The sequence below is a fragment of the Nannospalax galili genome, unplaced genomic scaffold (genome assembly GCF_000622305.1).
Source record: "Nannospalax galili isolate Female #2095 unplaced genomic scaffold, S.galili_v1.0 scaffold704, whole genome shotgun sequence".
In the NCBI taxonomy this organism is placed as follows: domain Eukaryota; kingdom Metazoa; phylum Chordata; class Mammalia; order Rodentia; family Spalacidae; genus Nannospalax; species Nannospalax galili.
The window spans coordinates 722,397-736,850 of record NW_008352394.1 but is presented as its reverse complement, the minus strand read 5'-3'; the positions used below and the strand labels follow the sequence as shown (position 1 = coordinate 736,850).

Below are 14,454 nucleotides of genomic sequence, written 5' to 3'. Positions count from 1 at the left end.
ACACACACACACACACACACACACACACACACACACACACTGAGGGCCTTGTGCTTGGAAGGCAAGTGACCTACTTTTTCTTTAAAAAGCTTTTTGAGACAGGATCTTGCTAAGTTTCTGAGGCTGGCATTGAATTTATGCAGTCTAAGCTAGACCTTGCACTTCTGATACTCCTCCCTAAGCCTCCCAAGTAGCTGGGATGTGCAACCGTGCCTGGCTTTCCGTGGTTTTCATTACCTCTTTAGCAATAAGATTATATACATTGAGAGAGGAGTAAGCAATGTTAATCTCCATTGCTTAAAGAAAATTTTTACTTGCCTTTTCATTTTTTTTATATTTTGTTATTTTTATTTTATGCATATGAGTGTTTTGCTCACACGTATTAAGTGCACCCATGTCGTGCAATGCCTGTAGAAGTCAGAAGAGGATGTCGGATCCCCTAGAACTGGAGTTAAGACAGTTGTTAGCTGCCATGTCAATGCTGGGAATCGAACTCAGGTCCTCTGCAAGAGCAGCCAGTGTTCCTAAATGCTGAGCCATCTCTCTAGCCCCCTCATTTTCAATTTCTGATCGTTCTTTCTTGTATACGGTGTACTGTGAGCATATCCTCTGCCCTGCTACCATCTCTTATCCCCCTGCTATGCCTGTTGTGCCTCTTCTTTTTCCCAGTCTTCCTCCTACCCTCAAGTCTATCTCTTTTTGTGTGCACAGGTAATCACAGCTGCTGTATGTTCGTGATTACAACAGTCGCATCACATCCAGAGGATGGCACTTCATAGTACTTCCCATCACTTGCTCTTACAGTCTCTCCACCACTTCTTCGATGTTCTCTGGGTTGCAGGGTGGGTTGAACAGAAGTCTTATTTAAGGCTGAGTACTCAGCAGTCCCTTCTTCTCAGCACATTGATAATTTATGAATCTCTACTTTGACCATTGCCCACTGCTAAAAGAGGTGTGTCTAAGACCGAGAGTCATACCAGTCTGTAAGTATAAATATAAGTATTTGGGAGGTGGTTCAACTGCAAGTGCTTGTTTGTTTTTGCAACAAGGTCTTGCAATGGTAGGTCAGACTGGCCTCAAACTCTTCCTGCCTCAGCCTCCCAAGTTCTGAGATTACACCACGCCTAACAAGGCTGTTGTTAATGGAGACAGCATCACTTATGGACAGGAAAAGAAATTCTAACTTGGTATGAACAATTATTAAGTGACAGTTTCTATGGCTTGTTGCTTTTTTATATTTTATTATTTTTAAATTTTATGTATATGGGTGGATTACCTGCATGTAGGTAGGTGTCATGCAATGCCTACAGAGAGCAGAAGAGGGCATCAGTGGAACTGGAAACTGGAGTTACAGACAGTTCTTAGCTGCCATGTGGATGCTGGGATTCAAACCTGGGTCTTCTGCAAGAACAACCAGTGTTCTTAACCACTGAGCCATCTCTCCAGCCCTGAGGTTTTTTGTTTTTGTTTTATGCATGTATTGCCTGCATGTAGGTAAGTGCACCCATGTCGTGCAGTGTCCCCAGAGGTCAGAACGGGCTGGTCAGATCCCCTGGAACTGGAGTTACAGACAGTTCTTAGCTGCCATGTGGATGCTGGGATTCAAACCTGGGTCTTCTGCAAGAACAACCAGTGTTCTTAACCACTGAGCCATCTCTCCAGCCCTGAGGTTTTTTTGTTTTTGTTTTTGTTTTTTTGGTCTTTTTGAGACAGGGTCTCCCTGTAGCCCCAGCTGTCCTGGAACTCACTATGTAAACCAGGCTGGCCTTGAACTCACAGAGATCCGCCTGCCCCTGTCTCCCAAGTGCTGGGATTAAAGGCATGCACCACCACGCACGGCCTGAGTTTTATTTTTTAAAATTATTTAATGGGGTTAGGGGAGGGTCAACAGAAACCAAGTTGGTATACAAATGCCATAAGAAAACCAGTTACTTTGCATGCTAAAATTTTAAAAAAGCACATACCAAACACCAAGAATAAAAACATCATAAAATGAATTCTGTGTTGGGATTAGGACAGAATTTTCAGCAATTTCTAAAATGGCCCTAAATATAATTCTGGTATTTTGTGCTATATTAATTTATATAAAACATTGATGATTACAAAATCAAAGTGTTGGTCAACTCTGAAAAACAGTGAAGATGCTCTATCCTGTAGTATCAGATATTTAGGGACGATTTAAATCTTTTTTTTTTTTCCTCATTAATGAAGCACCCAAGGCCTTTTATTTTATTTTATTTTTTTGTCCCTATAATAAATGTATATTTATTGTATAAATATGATAGAATTGTTAGTGATGTGTGGAAGTAATAACTTCCTCCCTCAGAGGATTTTACAATTAAGTTATACAGTGTATAAACATCTAAAAGAAATGATACTACAAAGTATTAATTTGTAGGAACTCATCATAGGATAATAGAGATATATACAATGATATTGGCAAACTGATGTTCATTGCAGCATGATTTGTATTACATATTGGGAAGAATATAACTGTTGAACATTATGGAACTATTTAAATAAATATAGATAAAAATAAAACAACCTTATTAAAATTAAAAAATTAATAAATAGAAACCAGTACAATAGAAAGAAGCTGTGAAACTAAGAACTGAGTCCCTACAATCAGTATTATTGACCAATCTCTAGGTGGATTAGTCAGGAAAAAAAAATAAAGATACTAATTATGAGATCTGGAATGAGATAAGTGACATTACCATAAGTCTCCAAATGTTTTTTAAAAAATTGAATATTAAGAGCAAAATTGTAACTGTGAGTTAGATAACCAAAATGAACCAATTCCTTAAAAGATTCAAACTATCAAAGCTCAATTTAAACTAAAGATACTTTTAGTATCTCTGTATCTATTGGTGGAATAAAATTTGTAATTTAAAACTTTTCCACAAAGAAAAATTTTAGTTTCTTCACTGCTGAATTGTATAAAACATTAAAGAAAGAAATAATACTGCTCCTTCAGAAACTCTGAAAGTCAAAGAGAAATGCTCCCCAACTCATTGGTGCCAGCAATACTGATGCTGAAAACAGTTAATAACATTACCAGAAAACCACAAATCAGTATCTTCCAAACACAGATGCAAAATAAGAATTTTAAAATAAGAATTATAGCAAATCGAACCCATATCAAAAATTTACAAATAAACTCCAATATATTAAAAAGATAATACATCAGGGCCAAGTGGAGTTTTTCCAAAGAATGTAGAGTGGGTTTAACATTCAAACTCAGTACAAGTTCAAGAGATGTGCTGCTCAACAGTGTGAATACACTTAAAACTGCTGAACTGTATAAAACGGCTAGGATGGCAGATCTTCTCTATGCTTTTTATCACAATTAAATTTTTTAAATCAATACAATGCACCATATTAACAAGCCAAAAGTAAAAAACTATATTCCTTTTCTCAGTAGATGCCAAAAAACACTTTTAATGAAATCAAAACACTCCAGGAAAAAATTACTTGGAATAGAAGAGGATAATTAATAAACTAGGAATAAAAGAGATTTCCTCAATTTGACAAAGGGCATACATAGAAATTTTCTGTATTTCTCATGAATGGGAACAGGATAGGAAACGATTTAATTCTTTACAAAAAATAATAAGCACCATGCTGGAGAGATGGCTCAACAGTTAAGAACACGGGCTGCTTTTGCAGAAGACGTGGGTTCAAATCCAAACACATGGTGTCTAACAGCCATCCATAACTCTAGTTCCAGGGGATCCGATGCTCTCTTCTGTTCTCTTTGGGTGCATGACAACTGGTGCGCTTACATACTTGAAGGTACTTTTGAGACAGGGTCCCCCTGTAGCCCCAGTTGTCCTGGAACTCACTATGTAGACCAGGCTGGCCTTGAACTCACAAAGATCCACCTGCCTCTACCTCCCAGGTGCTGGGACTAAAGGTGTGCGCCACCATGCCCAGCTCAAAATAATTTTTTTTTAAAAAAGCACATTTATCTCCTTAGTATACAAATTTGTTTTTGTAAATGGTAAATTTATATGTATCCCAATAATTTTTTGAAATAAATTTCTTGATCTATTAGCAAATTATTATTTTTTTATTTTGTGTATGAATGTTTTGCCTGCATGTAAGTGTACCATGTGCATGCAGTATCCATGGAGGCCAGCAGAGGGTATGCCATACCCTTGGATGGGAGTTACCTATGATTGTTAGCTGTTCTGTGGATCCTGGAAACCAAACTTGGGTCCTCTGCTAAGAGCAGCCAATGCTCTTAACTGCCGAGTCATCTCTTCAGCCCCTAATAAGTGTTTATTTGTATACTTGTTTTACAAACCTGTATATCAGAGGTTATGTAAAAATTTCTTGACACAATGTGCAGGCAGTACACTCATACACATTAAAGTTTGTTTATTTATTTATTTATTTATTTATTTATTTATTTTCTGGTCTTTTTGAGACTGGGTCTCCCTGTATCCCCAGCTGGCCTGGAACTCTCTATGTAGACCAGGCTGACCTTGAACTCATGGAGGTCCACCTGCCTCTGCCTCTCAAGTGCTGGGATTAAAGGCGTGCACCCCCACGCCTGGCCCATAAATAAGATATTTAAAAAATAATTGCTTGGGTGAAAAACCATCACAAGTGGAAAAAGTTTAAAAGATTCACGACTAAACCAATGTCTGGCACATAGTAGTGCTTGATAAATACTTGCTGAATGAATGAATGGTTCTGTTTGTCATGTCACAGATGTGCCAACTGTTTTGACTGTCCTGGATGCATGCACACTCTTTCCACTCGGGCAACAAACATCTCCACACAGCTTCCAGATGACCCAGCCAAAACCACCATGAAGAAAGCCTATTACTTGGCTTGTGGATTTTGTCGCTGGACATCGAGGGATGTGGGCATGGCAGACAAATCTGTAGGTAAGTAAGGTGAACTTGAATGTGAGATTTTTGTGCTACTGTCAGAGCTGTAATTGCCCACAGAGTCAGTTTTATGTGTTAGGCATTAAAAGCTAAATTCAGAATGGTTGTCATTAAATGTTCTGTATCATATTTATGGACTATAGTTTTTCATCTTAGATAGAGTAATACTATTTAGTTTTCTTAGAGTTAGTAAAAAGAGCTTTTATGAATCTGATACTTTCCTAGATTCAAACTATTAATACTCTAAAAGAAACTTCATGGACTGGGGGATATTGACAGAGTGTTTACCTAGCATTCATGAATCCCTGAATTCAATCCTCAACACTGTATAAACCAGGTATGTTAGCTCACACCTATAATCCCAGCACTTGTAAGGCAGAGGCAGGTGGTTCTCTGTGACTTGGCCTGGGCTGTATAGTGAGTTCCAGACCAGCCAGAATTACATGGTGAGATCCCATCTTTAAAAAAAAAATGTGGAGGGGTTGGGGCTAGAGAGACAACTTGGTGGTTAAGAGCACTTTCTGCTCTTCCAGAGAACTTAGGTTTGGTTCCCAGCACCCACATGCTGTCAGAGGCCAGAAGAGGGCATCCATATCTCCTGGAACTGAAGTTAGGGATAGTTGTTAGCCACTATATGGGTGCTGAGTCCTCTATAAGAGCAGCCAGTGCCTTTACTGTTGAGCCATCTCTCCAGCCCATAACAAATATTTTGAAAATCTGATTGTATCTGGCTTAATGGTGCTCTCCTTTAATCCAAGCACTCAAGGCAGAAGCAGGTGGATCTTTGTGAGTTCAAGGCCAGCTGGCACTCCAGGGAGACCCTGTCTCCAAAGAAAAAAAAGAGATTGGAGAATTTATCATTTGAACATAAAATCCCTTGATGGCTTCTAAAAACCTATCTTCTGTAGGGTATTTGATAGTGATAATTGAATAGCAGGAGCTCTTAAAAAGAGTACAGATGGGCTGGAGAACTGGCTCAGTGGTTAAGAGCACTGCTGCTCTTGCATAGGACCTGGGTTCTGTTCCCAGCACCCTCATGGTGTCTAGTAACCATCCTAATTTCAGTTCCAGGAGATCCAGTACCCTCTTCTGACTTCTGGAGGCATTGCAGAACAAGGGTACGCTTATATACATGCAGGCAATATACTCAAGCATATAAAAGAAAAATAATAAAATATTTTTTTAAAAATAAGAGTACAGATAATTTTATTTTCTCCATGATGTCATTGGTATCCAAGAAGCCTTGAAATTTTAGTTTGAACTGTTTATTTATAAGGTCTTGTCCCTATTATATAGAGAAAAACTTAGAATGATTACATCGGTCTTTTATTGCTATTTAGAAGCAATTAGAGGGCCAAACATGGTGGTTCATGCCTCTAATCCCAGCAGAGGGGAAGCTGAAGCAAGAGAATTGCTATGAATTCCAGACCAGCCTGGCCTACAGTTAATCCCAGCCCTCCAAAGGCAGAGGCAGAGACAGGGAACTTTCTCTGAGATCCAGCCAGCCTGTTTTTTCCATAGTGAGTTCCAGGCCAGCTGAGGTTACAGAGAGACCCTGTCTCAAAAAGAAGAAAAAAAACAAAACCTGCCAGCTGGTGACTAAATCTTTACTCATGAATCTTTGGGAGATGATTTAGGTTCAGACTGTGAGATTACATAAATTCTCTATATTTATGCACTTGTTACCCATCTTAGGAAATGAAGCATAACCTAAATAGTTGGGGCCCTGGTGCAGCTTACTCCGTACTACATCCCTTTTCCTTTTCACTGCCTGCCACTTTGCTGGGTGGGTGTCACAGCCCACCTCTAGTCCCAGTGCTTGGGAAGAGCAGATAGGGGTCCCCAGGCAAGCTGCTTAGCTAGACTAGCCGAATCGGCAAGCTTTTGGTTCAAGTGAGAGTGTCTACATCAGTATGCTAATAGATGGTAGAGCGTGATTAGGAAGATGCACAATGGCAAACTCTGACCTTCATATACACCCACACACGTGTGAACCCACGTACATGAACATGCACATCACACATAGGAATGCCAAATAAAATAAAATAAAAATAAAGTTTTAACAAACTGATAGTATGAAATGACCTTTCGTTCTATTTTTTGCTTTTATTTGTTCAGTTTTGAGATAAAATGTGCTCGCCAATTTTAAGTGTAGAATTCTAGAAGTTTGACATGTAACCACCACCCTTGGCTCCTGACTGTCCTGCCTTGCTTTCTGTCACTATAGTTTTGTGATTTCTAGACATTTATAGAATTGGAATCTTCCTGTACATTGTTCTCTGTATCTTGCTTCTTGTACATCCATGCCTTTTACAATGGTTCTGTTGTATAGATACACCAATTTGTTTATTCATTCTCGAGTTGATGAATGTGTTGGAAATTTTTGCTTTGGGGCTTAAATGAGCATCTACGAACCTTTGCTTATGGGTCTTCATGTAGATGAGATAGTTTTGTTTTGAGTAAATACCTAGGAATGGAATTGCTGGTCATAGGGTAAATGTTTGACTTAACTGGAAATCATTTTCCAAAATGGCTGTGCATTTTAAAATTCTAACTAGCAAAGTAGTCTAATCCTTGACACAACTTGCTATTGTCGGTTTTATTTCAGCCATTCTTTGCTTCTGTAAACTACTTCATGATGATTTCAATTTGTGTTTTGTTTTGTTTTTAAGTATTTTATTTTTATTTTATGTGTAGGAGTGTTTTGCCTGCATGTATGTAAGTGCACCACATGTGTTCAATGCCTGCAGAGGCCAGAAGGTATTGGATCCCCTGGAACTGGAGTTACAGTTGTTCGCTGCCACAAGGGTTCTAGGAATCGAACCTGGGTCCTCTGGAAGAACGAACAGCAATGTTCGTTGAGCCATGTCTCCAGCCCCTTGTTTTGTTTTTGAGACTGTCTCACACCGTAGCCCAGGCTTGTCTGGAACCCACTGTGTATCCCAGGCTGGTCACAAATCATGACAGTTGTCCTGTTTCAGCCTCCTGAACATGAACCACCAAGTCTGGCTAGTTTGTGTTTTTTGTCTGTCACCCATATGGCATCTTCAGTGAAGTATCTACAGATCTTTTGTCCTTTTTTTAAACAGCCAATTGTTTACACAACACACTTGACATCTGACTCCAGCACCCATGGAACTGCAGGATGGACTCAGGAGGGCCCATTTTGGGCCACTGTGGCCTCTGGCTGTGACCATAGGCTCAGGTCCCTGCATCCCAGCCCTTCCCTCCCCTGGCACATTTCAAAATCACAAGAATGAATTGAAAGCAAGACTGGCCCTCTACCAAGCAAGGAACAGGATTTATTTGTGATGGTGCACAGGATAGACCTTCCTGATGACCTCCTGGCTGAGACCCTGAGCCTCCCTTTTTTTTTTTTTTTTTTTTTTTTTCTTTTTTGAGTCAAGGAGTCAGTTTGTAGCCCTTGCTGGCCTGAAAACAACTATATAGAGCTAGCTAGCCTTGAACTCACAGAGATCCACCTACCTCTGCTTCCCAGTGCTGGGATTAAAGGCGTGCATCACCACACCTGGCTTTTTGTCCTTTTTTTGAGACAGGCTGGGACTTGTCTTTCCTGGTCATTTGGTCTCCACCTCTTAAGTACTGTAATTATAACATGTGGTAACTGAATTTGGCCTGTTTTTTTGTTTTTGTTTTGTTTTTTAGCACTCTCCCTTACTCTCCCTCTTCCTCCTCCCCCCATGTGTGTTATAGTTTGTGCTTTTTGTTTCTTATTAAAGAAACTTCAACCTAATCAGTTTTGCCAAGATTTACCCTGTACTTCTGAAAATAATGCTTCCAACCCTCAAATTGAAGGTCATTGACTGTCTCTAAGATTTCTTTGTTCTTCTGCATTTTCGAGGGCTAAGGCTTTGAGGTTTGTTTCCGTTTTTCTGCATGTGTATGTCCAATTGTACAGCATCATTTGCTCAGTGTTTGCATCATGTTGTAGATAAGAGCAGGGTTTCTGGAGTCAGCCTGCTTGCCTGAGTTTGAGTCCTGGCTCTACCACTGAGTATCCATGCAACTTTGGGAAGTTATGTAATAGCCTCAGTTTTGTCATCCATGAAATGGGACCAAGAAGAGTACCTTACCTCAGAAAGTTATTATGAGGCGCTAGAGAGATGGCTCAGCAGTTAAGAGCACTGGTTGTTCTTACAGAGGACCCAGGTTCAGGTCCCACATGGCAGCTCACAACATCTGTAATTCCAGTTCCAATGAATCAGATGCCCTCTTCTGATGGCCTATGCAGGTGTTGCATGCACCTAGTACACTTATATACATACAGGCAAAACACTCATACACAAAATAAAAATAAATAAGTTGGGCCAGGAGTGGTAGCATATGCCTTTTTTTTTTTAATTTATTATTTTTTTGCCGTCTCTTTTTTTTTTTTTTCACTTTTACAAAAACTTTATTGAGAATTTCATACACGCATACAAGGTGTTTTGATCAAATCCGTGCCCACTCCATCACTTTTTTCTTTTTCTTTTTTTTCTTCTTTCATTTATTTTTATGGGGCTTTTGGGTACTTTAACATTCCCCCCTCAGTAGAGGTAACCCTAAAATCTTTTAAGGATTACATACAAGCTCCCAAATACTTTTAACATTTTTGGTCTTTGGAACACAGTATGTTGCTAAGAGGCCCAAGGACATTTTGACTTTTAGCCAAGAAATTGGCTACTTTTCTTTGGGGTCTTTTTACCCTAACTGCCTAGCCAGTTCCTACCTCCTATTCTTATCATGCCATCCTCTGCAGGGGTTACCCAAATTGCCAATAGGGAATAGGGATGCTGACCGCTCTGGCTTCTTGGTCCTGAACCATGCTGAACAGGGACCCAGGATGAGGCAACTGGAGTACCCCTTCAGTGGGTCTATCTAAAAGACTCTCAAATTGCAAAACTCTTATCTCTAAGGGGAAAAGAAAGTCTTTGAACCATGAATAGGAGACGTGAAGAAGAAGTAAAGGCAAGAGTAATTAGGGAGAAAAACAAATTTATCCATCATTTCAGAACAATAGCTTGTTGTCTCCCTTAGCTACAGGTGGGCACTACAGTATTGCAGACCAATATTTGGAGTCTTACATCTGAGCAGCACTTTCTGATTCAGAACAAAATCATGAATTGTTGGGACTTGGGTTTGCATTGCTTAGCAGGGGACATACTGGCTTTGGGGCAGAGAGACTTGATCGACAACAGAGTCTTGGACCCTGGGACCTGTGTCTTTTCAACAAGCTATTTATTATTTGATTCAGATGGTTTTTATACATCCCAAAGAACTAGCAGTCACGTGGGATATGGCAGTCACATACAAAGATTTAGGGCACAAAGAAACAGGACGTTTAGTCTGTTAGTTGGTGCCAAAAGGATGCTTAAGCTTTTACTTAAAGTTATCAATGCCCATCTGGTAATTTATGTCCTGTTCGACCATGTCTGGCTTCACTTGGAAGCATGAATGATATGTTTCTCTAAGTTGACCCTCCTTTTTGTAGACTGGACACTGGTTCAAGACCATCTCATGGGGTCTCCATGGCCTCCCTGTACAAGAGGACAGGTGATACACCACAGTTACAGGACATTTTGAGAGATGTTCCATAGTCCCCTGGAACTTGGTCAACCTTGGAGGGCAAGGGGCAAAAACTGTCCTTTAAGCCCCTCTGACCACATTTGTATAGGCCTTAAAGTATGGCTGTTAATACATCCAGTAAGGTTAGTTCTCCCAGTCTGATACTTTAATTATCATGTGCTTTGTAGAGGTAGCATATGCCTTTAATCCCAGCACTTGGGAGGCAGAGGCAAGCAAGATCTCTGAGATCAAGGCCCACCTGGTCTTCATGGTGAGTTATGGCCTTGCTGGGGCTACAGGGGGACCCTGTCTCAAAAAGACCAAATAAATAAGTAAATAATAGAAAAGAAAGTTATTTTAAAAATAGAAGAACATGTAATACATTTCAGTCATCTGGCACAGAAACTTTGTGCACGTTGTTGGTAGCGGTGGTCATCAACACTCTTATTCTGTTTAAAGGATCAATATTATGTTGGGCTTGATGGTGTAAGGTTATAATCTCAGCTACTCAGGAGGCTGAAGCAGGAGGATTACTAATTCAAGGTCTGCCTGGGATATACAGCAAGACCCACCTAGGCCACTTAGCAACTATCTCAAAAAATTTTTTAAAGGGGCAGATGAGATGACTCAGTGGGTAAAAGCTCTTGCTATGCAAACTTGGACACCTGAGTTCCATCCCTGGACCCAATGGTGGAAAGAGAGAACCATTTCCAGAAGTTGTTCCGTCCTCCACAGGAGGACATACACACATACACATACATACACACAAATACAGAGTAAGTAAAAAATTTTTTTGAATTTGTATTTTAAAGAGGTTGGGATATAGCTCAGTGGTAGAGTACTTGACTACATGGGCAAAACTCTAGGTTCAATCCTTAGTACTGAAAAAAACAAAAAGAAAGAAACTGTTATTTTGAGCATGCTGATCTATAAGGTTTCCAATGTTCTTTCTTGGAAATTCTGTGATTTTGTGTTTTAAAATTTTTAGGCCTACAGATGACATTTTTATGAAAATAAAAAAAGGTAAAATTATTGTTTAATGTTTATTTTCTAGCTAGTGGTGGTTGGCAAGAACCAGAAAATCCTCACACACAGCGGGTAAGTAAAAGAACATAAGACACAGGATGAAACAGTAGTGGATGTGACCCCTGCCTGGAAATGCCTGATGTGTCTGTATTGTAGCAGTTACAGGCAGAAGGGTGTTTAATCAGTGTCAGTTCTTATTTGTCGGCTTCACTTACTGGGAAAACCTTGGTGTCGTTTTAGTTCTGTTTTCAAGTTGTATGTCAGAAAAGGGAATGAAAATGGTTTTTCTTTTTCTTCACATACCTGACAATGAATAAATTTTTGAATGAATTTTTATTACCAAAAATCCTTGGAGGAGCTGGAGGGATGGCTCAGTGTTTAAGAACACTGGCTGCTCTTACAAGGAGCTGGGCTCAGTTCCCTGCACTCACATGATGGCTAACAGCTGTCTGTAACTCCAGTTCCAGGCGTTCCAATGCCCTCTTCTGGTCTCCGTGGGCATTACATGTATGGGTGTACTTACATGCAAGGAAAACACTCATATACATAACATAAAAATAAATTCATTAAAAAATGTTTTTAATTCTTAGAAATACACTTTTTAAAAAAATCTCTTTGAGACAACTGTCCTAGAACTCAATATGTTGACCAGGCTGACTTCAATCTCAGAGATCTGCCTGCCTCTACCTCCTGAGTGCTGGGATTAATCATGTCATCATGCCCAGCTCTTACATGTAGAATTTTTGTTTGTTTTTTTTTTTGTCTTTTTTAAGACAGGGTCTCCCTGTAGCCCCAGCTGTCCTGGAACTCACTATGTAGACCAGGCTGGCCTTGAACTCACAAAGATCTGCCTGCCTCTGCCTCCCAAGTCCTGGGATTAAAGGCGTGCGCCACCTCGCCCGGCTTTTTAACTTATTTTTATGTGTATGAGTGTTATACCTGCATATATGTAAGTGCACCCATGTTGTACAGTGCCGATAGGGACAGAGAGGTTCTCAAATCCCCTGGAACTGGAGTTATGGATAGTCGTTAGTCACCATGTGGGTTCTGGGAATCAAACCTGGGTCTTCTGCAAGAGCAGCCAGTGCTCTTAACTGAGCCATCTCTTCAGGTCACTTGTGAACATTTCTTGAAAAAGCCATCTCTCCAGCCCCTTATTCTTTTAACTAATGCGGAAGACATCTGAGGATTATGTGCAGTCTGAGATGACAGGCACAGAGGAGAAAGAGTTTATGCAGAGGAACATTGTATGCAAAGAGCTTATAGGTGGAGGAAATAAGACATGTAGTAGGTAAAAGAGTGCATGTGATGAAGTGGAGCGTGGTATAGACAAGCAGAAAAAGGGACTTGAGGGTTAACCTTTAAAGACATATAGGCCAAGAAGTTTGAGAAGCCTTTAAATGTTTCAAACAAGAAGAGACAGGATCAAATTACTGTTACTAGAAAACAGTTACTACTGAGTTAGAAGGACAAGAGTCCCACCAGAAGGCTATTTATGTCCTATTGTAGGAAATGGTTAAATACCTTATAGGACATCTGTTCTATGAAGTAAAGTACAGCCTTTGAAAAGAACAAGGTAGATGTGTTTGTACTGACCAGACAGGGGGATCTGATAGGTTTGGTCCAGTTTCCATGAAACTTAGAATGGAAAAGGAACAGAAACTTTGTTCCCTTTTATGTGAAAAAAAAATAAAAGGACAAGCATTTATTTTCAAGTTATATATCTGTACATGGGTGCAGATATATGTCTGTTTCTAAGCATGCATGTTTGTAAAGTGTGTAAGGAAGATGCATGACTGCCAATAGTGGACACCTATGAATAAATAGAAAGGGCAGCTTTAGGACAAAGCATAAAGAGGAGATGTATTCTTTATGTTTGGTCATTTAAAGTTTCTATAATTAACATAGTGCTTTCTTTAAAGTGACAGGGAGAAAAATAGAGCATGAAATGTCATTCTTAGAAATAAATGGCTCTGTGACACTGCAGGAAAAATAATGAAGTAGATCATGTAGTTTTAAATATATATATTTGTTATTATTTTTCAGTTATGTGTTTCTGTGTAGGGTATCGGCACCTGAGTGCTGGTGCCTTTGGAGGTCAGAAGACAATGTTGTGAGCCATCTGACATGGGTGCTGGAATCTGAACTCGGGTCCTTTGTGAGAGCACTCTTAACCACTGAACCATCTCTCTAGCTCCCAAGAGTGTCTAATTTTGAAATCTTTTCCTAGCCCATTTCTTCCTGTTGTTGAATCTAAAGGTTTCATTTGAATTCTGAAAGCACTGTATAATGAAAAACAAATTCTCTTTAAAGGAAAGGACAAATTTTTAATTTAATAACTTAGTAACTTTTCCTTTTTTCACTTTATTTCTAGTTTGTGTAGTTGATTTTGGTTTTTTCATAAATCATAGACTTTGATTTCTTACAGATGAACAAATTGATTGAATATTACCAACAGCTTGCTCAGAAAGAAAAGGTTGAACGAGATCGCAAGAAACTGGCACGACGTAGAAACTATATGCCATTGGCTTTTTCGGTGAGGACTTGGCCCAAAAAGGAGTTCCAAGATGTGTGACGTGTAAGAATAATGACCGTCTCAGAGAACGGTCATTTTCTTAGATTCTGCTAGTAGGAGCAGAACGAAACTCCTCAAACACAGATGTGGGAACCCAGCAGCTGTGCTTTTGTACATCATTAATTCTGTTTATATTCTTTGTATTTTAATAAGAACATCTGTGTTTCCTTCTCCATTCATTTTATGATTATTCCTTCCCCAAAGTTACTGTTTAATTTTGTCGGCTCTATAGAACTCTGCTTATTGGATTTTCATGTTACAGCAAGATTGAAAAGAAGGAGGTGGGCAAGTGGTGGATTTTATTCTTATTACCCTTTTAACATATTTTTGCCACCCTGGTAGTAGATGTTCTCCAGCTCCAATTGTTTTATTCTTTATCTTTTTTTT

General features: G+C 39.5%; 1 protein-coding gene across 2 annotated transcripts in view; it reads left to right on the top strand.

Annotated features, from left to right (window-relative positions):
- The window catches only part of Dctn4 (dynactin subunit 4), a 47,700-nt gene that overhangs the window by 15,780 nt on the left and 17,466 nt on the right, over nucleotides 1–14,454 (top strand). For both annotated transcript variants that reach the window (XM_008849405.3, XM_029554229.1), the window contains exons 3-5: nucleotides 4,720–4,898; nucleotides 11,521–11,564; nucleotides 13,921–14,028. In XM_008849405.3, coding sequence (XP_008847627.1) covers nucleotides 4,720–4,898; nucleotides 11,521–11,564; nucleotides 13,921–14,028 — 331 coding nt within the window. The remainder of the gene's footprint in view (nucleotides 1–4,719; nucleotides 4,899–11,520; nucleotides 11,565–13,920; nucleotides 14,029–14,454) is intronic.